At 48.1% G+C, this 19,720-nt stretch overlaps 1 protein-coding gene across 3 annotated transcripts in view; it reads left to right on the top strand.

Moving 5' to 3' along the window:
• The window catches only part of SHROOM3 (shroom family member 3), a 232,498-nt gene that overhangs the window by 69,210 nt on the left and 143,568 nt on the right, over positions 1-19,720 (top strand). For 2 of the 3 annotated variants that reach the window (XM_089778128.1, XM_006133874.5), the window contains exon 2: positions 7,330-7,484. In XM_089778128.1, the coding sequence (XP_089634254.1) occupies positions 7,330-7,484 (155 nt within the window). Of the gene's footprint in view, positions 1-7,329; positions 7,485-19,720 lie in introns of those variants that run through there. The other variant, XM_006133877.5, reaches the window with a different exon arrangement.

The raw sequence follows: 19,720 nt of genomic DNA, 5'->3' as shown, positions 1-19,720 counted from the left end.
TCCGTGAGCATCTAAGAAACTCCATGTTCCATGTAAAGTCTCAGCTGAACCATCCGCCCCGGGTCCCACTGGCCTCATTCGTGTAAGTGGGCCCATTGATTTCAGTGTGACTCCTTGGGTGAGTCAGGCCCGCAGGATTTGGGCCTGATACTCAGGGCTGTCCCTAAGGGGGTGCCTGGGATGCATCAGCCTGGCAGTCAGTGAGGCACACTGGTCATTGCTGCCAGAGACTGGGCCTGAGGCACCCCCCCACACACCCCCACCCACCCACCCAGCAGGGCCCCTCAGGCGGCCACCTCAGCTTCAGCTGCTAGACTGGGGGGGGGGGGGGGGGGGGGGAGGGAGAGCACCACTATGATCCAGAGAATTGAGACCTTTCAAAATTTTGGCCCAAGGTATGGGGGTGTCATTTGAGCTCCCCTCCTCAAGTGCCACAATGTTGTGGGCCAGCCCTGGCCCACAGTGCACGGGGCCCGGAGCAGTGGCCTTGATTCTCCTACCCGAGGGACAGTTCTGCTGACATGTTAGGGCCATGCGCCTTCTGAGGTAATTTTCCCCATGCAAAACGGAGAGGACAAAGGGCTACAGTTCTGATCTGGTCTAGTTTTACACCCATGCTTGGTGCAAGGGGCAAGACAGAGGCAAATCGAACCTTTCCCAGCAGCATTCTGTCTGGGATTAAGTCCCTGCTGCCCGAATTACAGGCATAGAGTGAGCTGCGAAATCTCGAGCGCCCCAGGGATACCATCTCTCCCTCTCGCCCTGTCAGTTTCTATAAAGCTGTTTCTTGCAGCTGAGGGACCACAGACCGTCCTCTCCAGCAGTTCATTTGTGCTGGTCGCCTTGTTGGACAAGTGAAGAGCAATAGTTTGTCAAGCGACTGCCATTGCTTCCGTCAGTGCTGCGCTAAGATGGTTGAATCTCACTGCGTCTGTCCTGACCCGGCCGCATCAGAGTTCCTGCTTCTTTGTGACCATTGAGCGCGCACGCATATTTGGATGCTGTCTTCTCTTTTTCCTCCATAATTGAGAAACTTCAGCAAATCGTTTCAATTGAGTAATCACATGTATCGTGCGTAATACAAAGGGCACCACGCTATTATGCTCCATCTTAAAAGGTACAGAGATTTCATTGTTACAAAAGCCCATTTAACAAAGGGGAGGAAAAAAGAGTGGAATAAATAAAGGAAACCTCTTTAAAATCATCGAGAAAGGATCCCAGTGAGACGGCATTCTCTGAACCTACAGTAACCATAGGGAACGGAACAAAAGACAGTAGCAATAAGTCTTATGTATCCTTGGTGATCTGCTTAAGCAACTTCTTGCTTTTACAGTAAGCCAAAAAAAAAAAAGAGACCAGACGGGTTCAAAGTCTGCGGCGTGATCTACGGAATGCCAAGAGGCCGGCTCTAGAGGGGCAAGATGGAGGAGGATGTTAATGCAAAGGAGCCCCGGGGTGGCCTGTTGGATTTTCAGGCCAGGGCAACGGGTGTGGCGTGCTTTGCCCTCAATAGAGGCAACTGAATGGAGCCCCGTTCGTGTCAGCCTGAGCAAGCCGTGGAGTGGGGTTGAAGTGGCCGCATTTCGGGAGAGGCTGGCTTAGGGAGGAAGACTTTTGTCTTTTTTGAAAGAAGCTGAATAGCCAGGCAAGCGGGATTTGGTGAGAGAGGCGGAGGAGAGGAGAGGCTGGACTCAGGCCTCATGGAAAATTGCTGCAGGATAAGAAAAAGAAAACTCAGCTGTAGGTGCTTTGCATCATCCTTTGCCGTAGGATAGAGCCCTGAGTATAGAACTGAAGAGGGTTATTTATATTCTAGGCGCACCTAGAGGTTCCCACCGAGCTCAGGACCCCATCATGCTAGGATGGGACACACACAGTAAGAACTCAGGCCAGTGAAAGATATTGCCTCACCCGCCTCATCTCTAATATCCTGGGACTAACCTGGCTACAGCAGTACTGCGTACACCGTCCCTGCCCCAAAGAGCTGACGCTGTACTTCCATTGTCTGTCCGGTCCACCGCCATTCTCCAGCGAGGGACTGAGGCATAGAGACCCTTTTCCCCTGCTGGGAACACAAATCCTCCCACAGATTTTGGCAGAGCTAAGTGACCGAGGGAGCCGGTGTCAGAGCTGGAAATCAAACCCAAATCCCCGGTGTCCCACTCTGGGGCCTTAACCGCAAGGCTGACGTTCCTATCAGGAATGCTCCAGCGTGGTTCAAAAGTCCGGTAGATTTTTGGAGTGATTTCCATAGAAGGCTATTGGTTTGTCTCCTGCTACGCTCTGTCGGGCTGTCCCGTAGGAGAGTAGGTGCTGCGTTTGCTGCCACAAAACAAAGGGAATGGGAAGGGTTTCAGGGCCTTCTAATATATTGCAAAGTCTAATGAGGCAATGAGTTCTCCAGTATTTCTTGTGGGATGTGTATCTGTGGGGTGGATCCCTCATACGATCCCTTGTGGACGTGCTAGGGCACCACCAGGCAGAAACGGATGCTGGCAGCATAGTGAGGTGAAAGGTCCAACTCAGAGGTCCAGCAAAACCCAAGCACAACGGTATGTCTAGCCCCCTGCTCTTTATGTTTAGCTGGTGTGGCATATAATATAACCTACTATATATTTGAAGGAGTTTGTCTCTGTGCGTACATGAGTGTCTGTCTGTCTGCTCAAGAACTCCTCATTAACGGTAAGAGCTTTGTTTCTCTTGTACTGTTTCTAACCCTCATGTCATGGCCACTTTCTTTCTGGCCTTCCAGTGCAGGAGGTCTGGAGCCACTGACTTTTATTAGGGCCCAACTGAGAACAGGGACCCAGTGTGGAGACATGCCTAGCAAGACACTTCTTGCCCTCAAGAACTAAGTCTCAATTGATGAGACCGATAAAAGGTGGGAGAAGTGACTTCCCAGGGGTAGCGCTGAGAATAGAGTCCACACCTCCTGACTCCAGATCGCTTGACTCTAGCCACTAGATCACACTGCCTTTGCCTGTTCCTAACCCAGGAGAGGCAGAGTAACATATGGCTCTGTCTCTTCCAAACGCCAAGCTTCCGGGACGCTCCCCACCCTTCATGGTGTGGCATCACGCTGCCCTAGCCTCATACTTTCACCCTCAGCCCATTCAAAGTGTCCTGCTTCCTGGTTTCGCTGTTTTCCATCCTCTGTTGAAACAGGTGTTCATTTAAATACATTCCTTGTTCTTTGGGTTTTGTTTGCTCCTGCAATGATGACGTTGGCTGGAGATAGAACTGCGGCTGGTGTGTGCTTGCTGTGTCTGAACTATGCAGGCTTTGCCTTGGGAATGCCGCTCCCTAACCACAAACATTGTGTACGCAGCCAGCCTGAGGAAGTGTGACCTTTGCAGAACGTGGTGCATCTCCACGTCGCTTCGGGAGAAGGTAGCTGAGCTCCTGATGCTTAGTGGGAGCCGCGGGCTCCTTTTGCTTTTGCTTTTTTTTTTCTGCAGGCCGTGAGCGTATTAAGACAAGAACAGTGCAACGCTTGGCATGCTCAGGTCACGGGTCTGTCACACTGGTGTCCCCTTTCCCCTCCTGTCAGCTCCCATCCTGGGCATTCCAGTTGAGATTTGAGAAGATACCCAGCTTAAATCACAAGAGATGGGTGTGGAACGGGGCCATCCCAGAGGCTGTATGTACAAAACCCAGGTCTGGGTTCAGGTCTGGATTGTGAACCCATCTGCATTTGCGAGAATTGCTGTCGATAAACCTGAACCGGGAAGTGGGGTCGCTCTGGCCTTCGTTTTCATGACTAGACAGCAAGAAAACTATTAGGTCCCAGAGCGCTAGGGGGAAAGCCTCTGCTGAACTTCCTGAGAGATGCGACAGAGAAGACACCACCTGGGATGGGGGAGAGAGAGACGAAAGCAGCTTTAAACCACCTTTGTGGATCTTGGGCAGCGGTAAGAGCTGACCAAATGTGGAGATGGGATTGAAACTGGCCCCAAGCTACTGCTGAGCTGGGGCAATACCTCCCTGCCCCCTTGCTTCTCCTGTAGGGCCCTTGTATGCATGATCCACTAGATACCGTTCTCTGTCCCTCTCCAGTGGTGTCTGGATACAGGGGCAGACGGGGAGCTAGCGAGAGTCTTGAGCAATGTACCAAGGCTTTTTAGCTGTCTGTAGAGAATCCTACTTTTAAAATCTAGAGGTTCCAGGCTCAAGGCTTGCTGCTGACTGGCATCCTGCCAACCCGCCCTGCAGGGGCGGCCCAAGGCGGGCTGCCGGCAGCTGGCGCCCCAGGCGGAATGCAGCCCTCAATGGCGTGACATCATCATTGGGCGCCCCGTTTAACGCAGCGCCCTAGGTGATGACCTAGTCGGCCTGTACGCACGGTCCGCCCTGTAATATTTTTAAAAAAACATGCAGCACAGGAAGCAGATGTACACGTTTTTAAAGCTGTATAGCTCTCTTCACCTGCTTTTGCCCCCGTCCCTGTTCCGTTTTTGAATCCCAAGGCCAGGATCCTGGGGCTTGCTGGCTCTTTTGGGTGGGGTTCACATCTGGCACTAACCAGCAAAGGGGTTCGCTCAGGAAAGGTGTTAATCTAAATTTACCTACTGCTTGTGGCGAACGCTCAGTGCTTGTGAGGCAGAGCAGTGTAATACCTGGTGTCCCATTTCCTTGCAGGTGCACATATTTTCCTTTAAAACAAGTGGCCAAGCCTTTCTTGGCTTAAATTTTTTTTTTTTTTTTTTTTTAAAGAGAGAATAACAAAATAATAACAGGACAGTGTGTGTCTGTTAGGCTGAGGGTGGAGAAGATGGCTGAGAGTGTTTAGGATTAGGATAGCAATAGAGATGTAGCCGTGTTAGTCTGGTGTAGCTGAAACAAAAAACAGGACTGTGCAGCACTTTAAAGACTAACAAGATGGTTTATTAGGTGATGAGCTTTCGTGGGCCCACGAAAGCTCATCACCTAATAAACCTTCTTGTTAGTCTTTAAAGTGCTACATAGTCTTGTTTTTTGTTTTGCCTGGCATGATTTCTCTGAGATCACCAGGGCTTGAAGGTCCGGTTTTACTCACAAGAAGAATGGGTTTGAAAGTGTTGGGAATTGGGCACTCAGCATAGTGGTTTTACGCTCCTTTTGCCTTGGGGTGATCCCCGTGCAACAAAGTATTTAAGCGCTTAATTAATTTTGCTCAGGCTTAACAGTGCAAACGGGGCCCTTTGGTGAAATTAGAATCTGATTGTGTTTTCTGAAAACGATACCACCTGACACAAGCTGGAACCATCCTGCGTTTTGATTTGATGGTTTATGGATGAATTGATGTGACCTGCAAGGTCTAACATTTCTAACTCTGCCTGGGCATTGTGATACACTCCTGGTCCTTTGTTGCAAGGAATGAGAATTTATACAACTCTCTAGGAGGCTTAATTATGCAAAGACACTTAGCACCCCGGCAGGGGTATTCAACGGGGAGAGTAGTTAATTTTTGGAGGAGGCTTTGATGATGTGATGCTTTCTATATGAGGTATGTGCTAAATCCTATTCCCATTTGAAGAAAAGGCCACTACCGCCCCCAAAACACCTTAGACACTGTGAAACTCCCAGATTTATTCCTTTGAATGTGCTGGAATGTGCATTCTGGCTCTGTTAGTCTCTGCCTAGCATGTCAACTTCCTGATGTATTTCTAACAGGGGCCCTGGCTCACCCACTTCTGCAGGTTGGCATATGCGGCTCAGAGGGTCGGTACGTTGGGCCACCCTGATCTATGTAAGAAAATCACTCGGACCTAAACATGGGCCGTTCTCCACATGCACCCTGCTGGACTACCGCAGACGGGGCCAGCGCTCGTACGCGTGCGGAGAACGTGAATGCGCAAAGAGGAGTTCCGTTACAATTGTGAGTTGAATATGGCGCTGAGGAAGTGGAAGCCTGGCTAGAGCCAGGTAGCTGATGCTCCTGTCACGTCAGGTGGCTGGACTTCGGCCCTCCTCTGCAAGGCCCTCCCCTCAAGAGTTTTGTCCGACAGCGGATTTTCAGGGGTAGTTTTGTGGCACAAGTGAACTTGAGTCTCCAGAAATGCCTGGACCCTTTGTGTCACCTGGCTTCACCCCACTGCCCATGAGTCGTACTTGAGGCGCATATGTAAGGAGACGGCCTTTCTCTATGAAGGGAGCACAAGCTTAGAAGACAGGAGACCTCGGTCCTGATTCTCCCCTGCCCTTTGTGAAGTCATTTGCCCCAATGCCATGGGTAAGTGGATTACAGCTGACTGTGCACAGGAATAAATGCTGCACAAGGTGTGGAGCAGGGAAGAATCAGGCCCCTGGTTTTATTTCCAGCTCTGCCTATGCCAGACAGCATAGTCTTGGGCCAGTCACTTAACTTTTCTGTGCCTCTCTAAAATGTTACCTCCCTTTCTAAAGTGCATTGAGATCCTCCATTGAAAAGTACTGCAGAAGTGCCCCCTGTTGTTGTTAATTGTGTGGACCTAGATGCATCCGCTCTGCAGCTTGCATGTTAGCAACTTGCTCTTGCTCATCTTCCGGCTTAATGACTAGAGAGCATAGGTACTGAAACTAGGGGAGCTGCCGCAGCCCGTGCCTGGATGTAGTTTCCATCAGATACCAGGGTTACAGATTGGTTCAATAGGTCTTAGCACCCCACTCCCCTGGTGCAATTTGTTCCAGCCCCACTGCTGCTAGAAAGGGGTGTATTTTAGTAAAGCTTGGATCTGGTGTGAACTTTGCAGCTAGACCCACAATTCATGGCTGAGGCTTATAAAATGGGCAAGGAAATATTTCATGTCTGCTCCCTTATCACTTATTGCTTGCAAACATCCCAGAGAATTTTCAGCTCCATTGGAAAAGTCACCCAGGGCTGCATTCTTTGCAAACCAGGCCATGGCTCACATCCATATGGAGTGGAGAGAGAGGCAAGCAGAAAGTTCTGGGGGCTAGGAAGTGGATTCTGGGTGTGTCTCAGTGCAGGAGCAGAGTGGGGGTCTGTAAAATTAGTCCTCAATGAAGGGACTCACTCTAGTGCCGCAAAAGGCTTCCAATCAAATTGCAGTGGGGGAGATCTAGGTTGGATATTAGGAAAAACTATTTCAATAGGAGGGTGGGGAAGCACTGGGATGGGTTCCCTAGGGAGGGGGTGGAATCTCCATCCCTAGAGGTGTTTAAGTCCCGGCTTGGCAAAGCCCTGGCTGGGATGATTGAGCTGGGATTGGTCCTGCTTTGGGCAGGGGACTGGACTCGATGACTTCTTAAGGTCTTTTTCAACCCCTAGGATTCCATGGTTCTAATCCAATCCAATCCCGAATCCAAGCCGATTGCGTCTCACTGATTTTTCTCCTCTTTTCCCTACAGATCGAAGAAGGGGGCAAAGCAGCCTCGCTGAGCTCCAAGCTGCGGGCAGGTGACGAGGTGGTGAACATCAATGAGGTGGAGCTGAGCAGTTCCCGGCGGGAGGCCATCTCGCTGGTGAAGGGGTCCTACAAGACGCTGAAGCTGATCATCCGCAGGTAGGCAGGCAGGGGCCAGTGGTTCATTACTTCCTCCTCCCCTTCCGCCCCCCATTACTCCTAAATAGTCTCAGCCATCATCTCCACCTCGCCTGTGACTCGTCACCTGGGCCAGTCTGACGTGCAGTGTCCCACCATCAGGCCTGCTGACGGGGGAGCAGGGGAGTCAAAGGGGACGGTGGCTCTGCTCCACACGCTCTGCGCGGCTATGACAGCTGGGGGAAAGGTAGCAGTGAGGACTGGCTGCCCCTGGCTCCTCCCCTTCTGCCTGAGGCCCCGCCCCTTTTGGGAGAACAGAATTGGGGCCTGTGGAAGCTGTCGGTCCCCCGCCCTACCCTGTGGGATGTCTGAAAGAGCAATTTCTGCTGCTTCCCATCAACACAGCCCATCAGGGGCACCGTTCAGTGGCTTCAACACCGAGTCCCACTGCCCATGTGAAGTATCTTGGGCTTCCTAGGAGAAGATGCAGCCATGTGCTCGCTATCATTTTATCTTGTGGATTCAGGGCCTGATCCAAAGCTCATTGACATCAACAGCAAGAATCCTAATGACTTCGGTGGGGTTTGGCTCCAACCTTGAGGGGAAGAATGGCTGGGTCAGCGTGCAGTGGATGATATCGCTAAGCTGGGATCTAGTGGGTAATGCATTCGAGCCTCCTGCATTCTAGTCCCAGCTGTGGCACAAATTACATGAAGTGGGACGAGTCCCTTAACCCTGCCTCAGGTTCCCCTGGGCATTCAATGGCTTTGTAATGTGTAATACTGACACGCTCTACCTCGTGGGGTGTGAGGAGTCTGCTTCATGTATGTAAATCACTGTGACTGCTGCAGAGAAAATACCTTTCATAGATGGAAGTGTTTGTGTCAGAATCAAGCCACAGACCTCGATGCAGATACAGATTTTTTGAATCTTCCAGGGACTGGGAGGGTTGAATCTGAGGTTTTGGTTCTACCACATTGGAGGGGTAGAGGCCAAAGCAAGCACTGGGGTTTTGAGCTGGGTTTGCATCCTCAGTCGCATCCCCAAAAGTGAAGGGAAGGGCTCGGTGAAATATTATGGTGCAGTGGCAGCTGGCGGCTTTCTCGTTTTCTTTGTGTGCAGGAGTTGGCTCTTGTCAGACATGGTGATTGTCAGCTGCGGTGCAGTTCCTCTTAGAAGCTAAGCTTATCACTACTGCAGTCTGTTCTGCCTGCGGGAGAGGCTCTGCTTAGCCTTGTGTTCTGGGGGGCGGAGTCAGCTATCTGTCTCGCTGGACCACAATTCCTAGTGCGGTAGGCCTGGGCCCAAGTTGGGGGAATCTGTCCTTTCTTCCAGTGGCAGCACAAATGTGCCTCGTTCTTGTTTTTTCCAGACTAGCTTCCACATGCCACAGGATGAGGCAGAACAGCATGTACAGCTCAGCCTCCAGCCCGGGGTTCTAATTACAGTTGCTTAGTTACTGAAAGAGGACATGGTCCTATTGGCTGAAAAAAATGAGCAAGTAGCCTGCTGTGTCCCACATTCCACGAGCATGATTCTAAAATGGAACCATGCAACATTTCTGCCACCACCCTTCTTTCCCAGGACAGGGTCACGTCTCTCTTTTCCTCCCCTCTCATGGTGGGGGATTCCTAAATACTTTTTTCCCAATGAGTGCTGATTTGATTTGCCACCATGGCAGTGCTCTGTGTCATTCCATCACATGATGTGGTCCACGCGCAGTAGCCACCGTGGCACTACATGGGCGATGATTTCGGATCTATTTTTTCCCTTAAAATATGTGGCTGTAAGATGGGATTTTCAGCTGTGCTTGGCATGGCCCTAATTCTGCTCCCACTGAAATTGAGGGTAAAACTGAAGTGTGGTTTTTAAACTTTCTGGTAAGGAGCAAAGGTACGTCCTGGTCCCCACTGAACAGAGGGTTCTAACATCAACTCTGCTTCCCCCTTCCCATTTAAAGACACCCATTTTGAGCATCAGAGTCATTTAAAAATTGTGTGTGTTCAATAGCACAGTATCTCTAGAGTGCAATATCAGTGAAAGGTGGTCAGACGGAATGGTTCAAATGAATCCAGGATGCTAGCTGCAGTCCTGACCTCATAGACTGTCTCTTTTCTGGTCAACGGCAGTGTTTTGTCCTTGAAAACACCTTTATACTTGGTAGCGGCTGGTTATCAAAGCCTAGCATCCCTAGTGCTGGTCTGTTTGGTTTTATTATAGCACCTCATACCGTAGCATCTAAATGTTGCACATGTAAATAAAATCTGACCTAACAAGGACCATAGGTTATTTTGTAAAGTATTCTGCCCTTCACCCCAAGCTCACAGAGGAAGCCTTGCCGACTTTTTTTGGTTTGTCCCCACCTACAAACTCTTTCCCCTGAAAATACTTTTTCTTTCTTTTACGTTCTTCATCCTACCTTTTGTTAGCTCCATTGCTCTACAGAAGCAGAACTGTCTAGACACGTGGAGATGTGCTCACATGTGAAGCTGGGTCCTAAGCCACAGATGGCTTTGAAGATTAGGACCAAGACCTTGAATTGTCACTTTAGATACCATGATGATGACAGCTTAATACGGTAGATGCCATATACCATGAGAGGAAAGAGGAGATAGAGCATAGTAATATTAAAGAAGTTTGAACCTCTAAAATCTGGGAGTCTTTGGTCTGGCAACATCTGTGGTCCAGCCGGATATTGCTGGACCAGAGAGCCCCGGCTGGACAGGTTCAGGAGGTTCAGTGGGGTTAGTGAGGTGGGGAGATCAGTGCAGTGGCTGGGAGTGCTGCCCCAGTCGGGGCAGCATGAGATTTGGGAGTACAACTCTCCCAGGGTTGGCCAATGGCTGGAGGCAGTGGGGCCAGCAGCGCAGCCCCAGCCGGGCCAGGAGCAGCCCCGTGGCCAGGGCTGATAGCCCAGAGGGGAGCCCTGACCTCCCCTAATCCAGCAAACTCTGTGGTTTGGGACCACTCTAGTCTGGAGTGCCAGAGCAGGGAGGTCCCACCTGTCATCATGTTATTCATGTAATACCCCTGCCATGGTGTTCCCAGCTCCAATACAATTTTAACTTAAGAATGGCCACACTGGATCAGACCAATGGTCCATCTAGCCCAATATACTGTCTTCTGACAGTGACCTATGCCAGCTGCTTCAGGGGGAATGAAGAGAACAGGGCAAGTATTGAGTGATCCACGCCCTGTTGTCCAGTTCCAGCCTCTAGCAGTTAGAGACTTAGGGATACCCAGGGCATGAGGCTGCATCCCTGACCATCTTGACTGGTAAGCCATTGATGGACCAATCTTCCCTAAATGTATCTAATTAATTCTCTTTTGTCTCAAGTTCTTCTTGTTGACTGTGGCAAGGAGCGTAGGTTGATGGTGCCATTGTTTGATGTATGTAAAACGTCTTCGTTGGTGGTATGAACCAGCTGTCAGTGACCCTTAGTTCTTGTGTTCTCCGTCAGGATAAATAACACTTCCTTAGTTACGTTCTCCACATCAGTCATGATGTTACCAACCTCTATTCTATGGAGGCCCAGTTATCTCTTTGCTAAGATGAACAGTCCCAGTCTTTTGAAGCTCTCCTCATCGGGAAGCTGTTCCATCCCCTAATCACTGGTGTATTTACTCATTATGGTTTTATAAATGTACAGTTAACAGATAAATAACTGTCAGGGTTAGAGCCTCAACTTGTCCTCCATTGACTTTGCCAGCCGAGAATCTGGCCTTTGGATGTTGGCACGCACCGACGGAGACTAAACTCCTGAGAGACAAGCAGAAACTGGAGATTGCAAGTAACTTCCGGGTCGTGGGTCAGAAGCTGTACAAAATCTGCTGACCCAGGAAGGAAGCACGATTCAGCCCTCTGGGGCGGTGGAATGAGGGAAGGCAAGTAGGCAGGTCTCCAGCAGAAAGCAAGGAGTGGAGGGAAATAATAAAGGATTCCAAATCCAGAGGTAGGAGAGAAAAGAGGTTGGGGGAACCACCCTCAATTAGAATAAAAATGGAAAGAAAGAAATAAGGAGCAAAATACAGCAGGGATTACCAAAGAGACTAATTAAGAAAAGCTGTTCTGTACACAAACACAGCTAGGGCCACAGATCCTTCATAGCTAGCTGGGGAATGTTGCTAAGTCTGCCTGTAGCTATGTGATGAAATGCAAACATTCAAAAGCGAGCGAGTGAGGTTCAGAGACTGACTGCAGAAGGGATGTTCTGAAGCGTGGATCGTCTTTAGTCCACTCCTAATGCACCTGACCATTCAGGGTAACCTAACAAGATGCACTGTAATGTCCTCCAGAACTGTGAAAGCTCCTTATGGCTCGGATGTGTCCCATTCATACCTTTGGAAATGTGAACATCAAATGCAGTGTGATTTAATTAGCTCCATTGATACTGGTCCTACAATTGACAGGTAACTGCTTTTGCTGTTCTATATACCCTGGATATGTATTTCCACTCCAGCTCATCTGATGAAGTGGGTTTTACCCATGAAAGCTCATGATCTAATATATTCGTTAGTCTCTAAGGGTATGTCTACACAGCCAAGTTATTTCAAAATGACAGCAGTTATTTCGAAATAACTTTACTAGCGTCTACACAGCCAAACCACTATTTCAAAATTAATTTGAAATAGCAGAGCACTTATTTTGAATTTGGTAAGCCTCATTCCACGAGGAATAACGCCAAATTCAAAATAGCTATTTTGAAATAAGTGCCGTGTAGACTCTCATATCAAAATAGGAGACCTCCAGCCTTCCCAGGGTACCCTGGTGGCCACTCCAGCCTCAACCAAGAACACTCTTCTCCCTATTTCGAAATGCATTTTGTGTGTAGATGCGTTATTTCAAAATAACTTATTTCGAATTAACAATTTCGAAATAACGCTGTACTGTAGATATACCCTATGGCTGTGTCTACATTGGCATCCCTTTCCAGAAAAGGGACGCTAATGAGACACTTCGGAATTGCAAATCCGTGGGGGATTTAAATATCCCCCACGGCATTTGCATTACATGGCTGCCGCTTTTTTCCGGCTCGGGGTTTTTGCCGGAGAAAAGCGCCAGTGTAGACGTGATTCTCCGGAAAATAAGCCCTTTTCCAGAGGATCCCTTATTCCTACTTTCAAGCTGTATGAAATCTGCTGACCCAGGAAGGAAGCACGATTCAGCCCTCTGAGGCAGTGGAATGAGGGAAGGCAAGTAGGCAGGTCTTTCAAGTAGGAATAAGGGATCCTCCGGAAAAGGGCTTATTTTCCGGAGAATCGCGTCTACACTGACACTTTTCTCCGGCAAAAACCCCGAGCCGGAAAAAAATGGCAGCCATGTAAATGCAAATGCCGCGGGGGATATTTAAATCCCCCGTGGATTTGCAATTCCGAAGTGTCTCATTAGCATCCCTTTTACGGAAAGGGGTGCCAATGTAGACACAGCCTATGGCTGTAGTTATTTTGGAATAAGCTATTCTGGGATAGTTATTCCAAAAGAGAACATCTATACTGCAGGGAAGCCTCAAAATCAGTCTGAGGCAGGCTTCCCTAATGTAGGGGTGCTATCTCAATTTAGAGCCCCAGGAGGAATAACTTAGAATGGCCCTGGTGAGGGGCTATTTTGAAATAGCAGAAGTGGAGCATCTACACATGCCTTATTTTGAAATAGCTATTTTGGAATAGGAGTTGTTCCTCGTAGAATGAGGTTTACAGAAGTCAGAATAAGCTGTCCGTTATTTTGGAATTGTTTCAAAATAAGGGTATTGCTGTGTAGACGCTCACATTGTTATTTCAGAATAACGGCTGTTATTCCAAAATAACTTTGCTGTGTAGACACACCCTAAGGTGCCACAGCACTACTCGTTGTTTTTAAAGTTATAGACTAACATGGCAAGTCCTCTGAGACTTTTTTCCTACGGCGTTAGGTTCAAGGTCTTTCTTTTTTTTCTCTTTCTTTCTATAGCTTGAGCCTGCAATTTGAGTGCCAAGGGGAATTTGCTTATCTTTGGTGCTCAGTCAGCTGGGAGTCAAAGAAGGATCTGATTTGCATGTCAGAGAATCAGGGAGCCTTATCGAATGCTCCTTAGGTGCATATTCCACGCCCTGCTAACTTGAGTAATAATTTCCTGCCTTACACACCCTGCTGCTACTATCTTTTGTATATTTGTCTATGGCAAGCTGGACTCAACTGGGTAAGCCATTTTCGGCCATGTGCTTCTAAATGCAAATATCAGAAGAAAATCCCTCTCTCCGCTTGTACTGTTAGTGCAGTGTTCCTTTAGGAAGCAGATTTCAGAAAATTGTCTCCTCTGGCCTGAGACAAAGCAGATCTATTTCCTGCTCCTCTGTATTATTAAACTACAGAGATTAAACACACAGCATATTGGAGGCTTAAGAACCGGTCCCTTCTAGCCAAATAAAGTGCCAAGTGTAAACAGAATGCAAAGGCCAGAGCCTGTAAAATAATAGCTGGGCAAGGTGACACGGCAGCAGCAACTGGAGGGTGGAATGAACAAGCCGGTGATAGAGAAACAAAGTGATCAGAAAACTGAAATTACTGGACGACAAGTACTTTCCCCCATTGCATCAACTGCTGGGGACAAATGTTTGAAGCAACCATTAGCTGGGTGTTGTGACTGTTTGAGGAAGTGACAGGAAGCCAGGGCTTTCTGTAGAGCTGACAGTGCCTGAGTGTATTAACTTGTAGCTTGCCTCGTAGTCCAAGTCACCCTGTCAATCTCTTGAACTTGAGCACAGCATAGGCACAAAGAACCTACATCTGGCTGCTGCTCCCGTCCTGTGAACTCGGGAATATTCCGGCTGGGTTCAGAGTATATGTGCTAATTGCCGTAGAGAGGGATATTAGATACCGTGAAACTGAATAATTGTGTGACCACATCAAATTTTAGTGGTCACATGACTATTTGTTACTCCCTGGGGGTGGGGCTGACGGCTATTGTGCTCCTGGTTCCACTTCCTTGATACCCCACGCTGCTGCCTCTGATACAGAGGCAGCAGCATGGGGTGGCAGCAGCCCCTGTCTGTGAGGCCCGAGCTCCCTGCAGACAGAGGCTGCACTGGCATCTCTCTCTATCAGAGGCAGCAGCGTGGGGGGTGCAGGTGTCTCCGTGGGATCTGGTGCTCGTGGGGAGTCAGCTTAAAAGCTGGCTCTTCATGGGCACTGGTTCCCCCTCCCTTGCTGCCTCTAATATAGCAGCAAGGCGGGGAGACTGTGTATAGATGACAGGATTAACTGATAAGCCTAGGCTTATCGGTTAATTGTGTAGTCGACTACACATTGACATCCATAGCCATAGAACTATGCCCTGGGAAAATCTCCCTCCGGTTTCTTAAAGCCCTCACTCTGTCCTGTGTCCCACAGAATGACGGGCCCCTTGGATGGCACGGCACCCATTCACACTTGAAAAGTTTTGTGCGTTTTTTTTTTTTTTTTTGGTAACCAGAGGTTCTAGAAGCATCAAAGACAGCTGAAATTCTGCAGAACCCCACGGTGAGCACATGCTAACCCATCCCTCTTTGTGCCATCTCACTACCAAACCCTGTTTGGAACAGTCCAATCCCCTGTGTGCTCCAAATGTACATGACTGAGCGTGCAACTGCTGCAGTCACGTGCACAAAGGACAGACCTGTGAAAGGCCACATGCCCGTGACACGAGGGATTGCATGCACGCAGTCCTGGAGCATGTGTTCCGATTAGGTCTGACGTTCTGAAGGTCTGGACCCCTCTGTCTAGTTGCCCTAAAATTACCTACTGAAGAGGAGTGAAATTCTGTATCTCATGGTAAGATGGGCTCATTTGAATAACATATATTGTAATACAGCGAATGCCAGGTCATCTGCCTATGAACAAAGAATGCTAGGTTTCATTTACAAGATATGGGGCTGGCTCCTGGAATGTGGTGACACGGGAAAGGACCCAGGAAGTGGTAGATAAAAAGCTGAACAAATGTGAGGTTCTAGCCAAGGCTAATGCAGTCTTTGGATGTGTAAGCAGAGAAATATCCAGTAGGGGGAGGAGGTGGTAGTACCTCTGTCTGTGGCATTAGTGAGACGGTCAGTGGAGTACTGTGTCCAGTTCTGGTGTCCACTGTTCAAAAAGAAAGTTGGAAAAATTGGAAAACGTTCAGCTACAAGAATGATTCAGGTCTGGAAAAGCTGCCTTAGAATGAGAAACTGAAGACGTTCAATCAATTTATTTTCTCTTGGATAAACTAAAGAGGTGGGTTGGTCTTGGTCTTCAAATGCCTGTACGGGAAAGAGATTTCTGATAGTCAATGGCTCTTGCATCTCTTTTTCTGCTAGATCCAATAGTTGGAAGAGAAGCTAATGCTGCAACAAATACAATCTAGCAGTAAAGCCAGATTTGTTAACAGTGAAGGTCATTAGCCACGGGGGGCAAGTTATCTTGGGATGTGGTGGATTCTGCATCATTTGAAGAATGTGAAGCAAAGCCTTTGTGTCTTTCTAGAAGATATGCTATAGAGATTAAGCAGAGGTCATTGGCTTGATGTGCACATTACTGGCTGAGGTTATATGGTCTGTATTATGCAGGAGGTCAGATATGATCATAACCGTCTCCTCCGGTCCTAAAATCTGTGCATCCATGATCGTCAGGCTTGGGAAGCAAAAATGTGCACAATAACAGGGCATCGGCAAAGTCAATGGCACTAAGATGATGCAAAGACAAGGTCTCCCAGCTCCCACTTCTACAGATGGGACAGATCTGGGATATCTCTTGACAGTGCCGGACCTTTCAAAATACCCCCACCCAAACGCAGGCTGTGATGGAGAGCAAAGAACCAAAATGTGAGAGACGTGCAAATCTGATTCACCCCGGCAACATAAAATGCCTGTGGAATGCCTCCCTTTGTTGCAAATAGCTCTTTCCACGGCATCAGTTCTCCGGTGTCTGAATTTCTGGTGTAAATAACATCAGCGGTAAGAAGTGAGGTAACGTGTGTGGAGCAAGGGGACTCTCGGGATTGAAGTGAGAGACGCTGCGGGGAAGGCGCAGAACAAATAGGTCCTTGCTGAGGAGCCTGACCCTGCTCCCATTGTTGTTTGTGGGAGCTTTCCTAGTGGGCTCAAAGGGAGAGGGACTGGGCCCAAACTTTGACGTGTGACCACTGGCACGCAGGAGTAAAGTGACAGGTGTCTGCATGTCGTATCTGAGGGAGGCATTTGGCCCAATCAGAGCCGGGCTATTTACTACCGTGCATGTTATTAAAAGCTCTTGTTGCTTGGAGATGCGGCTGGAGGGTTGGGTGCCTGCATGGATTCTGCTGCTGGTCAAAGCTGATCCCTCATTCCTAAAGACAACAGGCTAGAACCTCAGGTGAGCTCCATTGACTTCGGCATTGGGTTGCCAATTACCACCGGCTGAGGCGCCTTCCCTCTTGTGCATTAGCCCAACAGAAGGGTCGGCTTCATTCTTGTTCAGGGAGTAGGTGCAATTTGGTTTTTGCTTTTTGTCAAACGGGTTTCTTGGTTCCTCGCCTAGCAGGTTCTATGTTCCTCAGGCCCCGCTCCTCCGCTGTGCTCCTCGCTCACGCCAGCGGAGAATCTGGCCCCAAATCGGTGCACTGCCTGCCTGTTTTACAGTGGCTGCCGTGCTAAAAATAGACTTTTTTCCCACAGGTCATTACACCCGGATGGCTGTCACTGTGCACTGTTTACACAGTTTTATGTGCACAACAGCAGCAGTTAGATTGCTGAAGCATGATGTTTAACACAGCTGTTCTGGGAATATTGTGCAAGCCAGAGGGGCAATAATTCAGAAGCACCTTTCCAGACACGAGCAGCCTTTGAATGAAGGCCACGTTATGACATTCCGGGGTGCAGTCTAGATCTTGCTCTGACAGATGGGGTGCCTCACAATGCACTGCACCCATGGGTCTCAAAGAACCCCGGTGTTTGTACTAAGTCAGTAACTCCTTCTGCCATCCACCCAGGGCTGGCCTTACCATGAGGCGAACTGAGGCAGCCGCCTCAGTTGCCAGACTGTGGCGGGGGTGCCACTAGGACCCAGAGTGTAGAAAATTGTGTCTGCTGCTGGTACCTATGTAGTCTATCTGCTCTAGATGCACAGAGATGGTGGAGTGCTGTGCTGGAGGAAGGAGGGCACAAAGAACAGGAAGAAGGCAGAATTGAGACCTTTCAAAGTTTTGGCCCAAGTGAGTGGGAATGGGGGTGTTGAGCTCCCCACCTCAAGTGCCAAAATGTTGCATTCACCATTCACTGAGGAGAGTTTTAGAAGGAAAAACCCTCTTGCCTGCCCTGCCCTTAGATCAGGGGTCTGCAACCTATAGCTCTCAAGCCAAATATGGCTCTTTTGTCATGCCCAAAATGCATGCAACTTTTTAAATTAAAATGAAAAATTAATTCAAAATTGTAAAACCGCGCAATGACTCATGTAGCTTGGATGTGCGCATGAACCTGGATTTCACCAGTTATGATGTAAACTTCAAAGAAATGAGTGCAAAGATGCGGCAGCAGAAGTCCCGTTAATTAACGTCTGTGAGAACCGTGTTTTCTTTAAGCTATTATTAATCATCAATAATATGAAGTTGTATATTTTCAGTCATGCAAATGGGCATTCTGATACGGCACTTTGTTGTCCACTTGGTCTGAATTTTGAAATCGTTTGGCTCTTTGGTTTGAAGAGGTTGCCGACCCCTGCCTTGGATGGTATCAAAGATGGTAACAAATGTCTCTTTGGGGAGAAGAGAAGTCGTTGAGATGGGCTGGAGCTGCTACTGCTAATAAAGACTGATCCTATTTCATCTCAGCTGATGTTTAGGATTCAGCTGAAGCTGGTCGGGTTACCACAGGGGCCATGTCTACAGTAGGAAACTATTTTGAAATTACTAAATTCGACTTAACTTCTGATTTAACAAATTTGAAATAGCGCGTCCTCACTACGGGGAAGCCTTGAAATTAGTCCAAGGCAGGCTCCGTGAATGTAGATGCGCCACCCCGACTTAGAGCCCCAGGAAGCACTGGGGATTAATTAGTTCAAATTACTCTGGGGAGTAGTGATTTTGAAATAGCGGCACTGGAGCACCCACACTACCGCTATTTCGAAATAACTCTTTTCGAATGAGCGTTATTCCTGATGAAAAGCAGGAGTATAGACTCTGAATTAAGCAGCCCATTATTTCAAAATAAAGTAGTGTGGATGCTCTGCTTACAAATTCGACTTAAGGGAGGTTATTTCAAAATAAAGTCCTAGTGTAGACCAGGACAGATGGTCTGTGTGACCTTGGGCAAGTCATTTGCTCTTTGTTCTCCATGTATTACATGGAGAAAATACTTTCTTCATTTCCTCTCTCCTATCTTCTGAGACTAAAGTTCTTTGGGGCTGCCTCTCTTTAGGTGACTGTACAGTACCTGGTTCCTTAGCATTTCAGTCTTGGTAAGGATCTCTGAGCTCTACTATGATGCAGATGTTAATTATGCATAAGTTCAAATTAGTTGTAAATGCAAAGGATGTGGAATTGAATCTCTATCTCCTGCTATGCTAGTCCGTCTCCCTGCCAGCACAGAGCTGTTCCCTGTTGTACACTTGCTAATGCATTGATTGTAAACTGTATAGGATATTTTCTGTCGAATGAAAGACACATGACTCCCTCATCTCTTGCTTTGTGAGGCAGCTCCGCATTAAAGGCTAAGGAAGCACAAACACAAAGATAGCAAAGATCAGTATTCAAGTCACTCCTTTTTTCCTCTCTCAATGTTAACAGTCTGCACCCAACTAAGCAATGCCTGTTATTACACTGAGAATGGCTCCTTCAATATGTGATTAATCTAATTGAGCAAAAGCTGGGCTTAGCTGGCTGCAAGTCAGCCTTCTGAAGGTCCTTGTTTGTTTACAGTGTCTGCTATTAACATGGATATAGCTGATGGCTTGTTTGCCAACCACAGCAGAGTCCACAGTCATCCTTTCAATTTCCTTTAAAGGAAGAGTACAATTTACCACAGAGTGGTACACGCCCCATTCAGTGCTGAAATATAAGCTAGATGGTTGAAAGGAAAGGGAGAATATTTCTAGGCCGTTTGAAATCTTTTACCTTTTTAATCCAGTGACGTATATGAAATTATGATCTCAGAGCTTCAGATATGAAGTGCAGGTACATAGAAATATAAAGACCTAAGGCTCAGCTCTTTAACTGGTGTAAATTGTCGGCTTTCTTTGCATAATAGTAATATCTAGCTCTTCGTTCATCAGTAGCTCTCAGAACACTTTTCAAAGG

The sequence above is a fragment of the Pelodiscus sinensis genome, chromosome 4, assembly GCF_052426305.1.
Source record: "Pelodiscus sinensis isolate ZL-2025 chromosome 4, ASM5242630v1, whole genome shotgun sequence".
Classification (NCBI taxonomy): domain Eukaryota; kingdom Metazoa; phylum Chordata; order Testudines; family Trionychidae; genus Pelodiscus; species Pelodiscus sinensis.
This window is presented reverse-complemented; position numbering and strand designations above follow the sequence as displayed.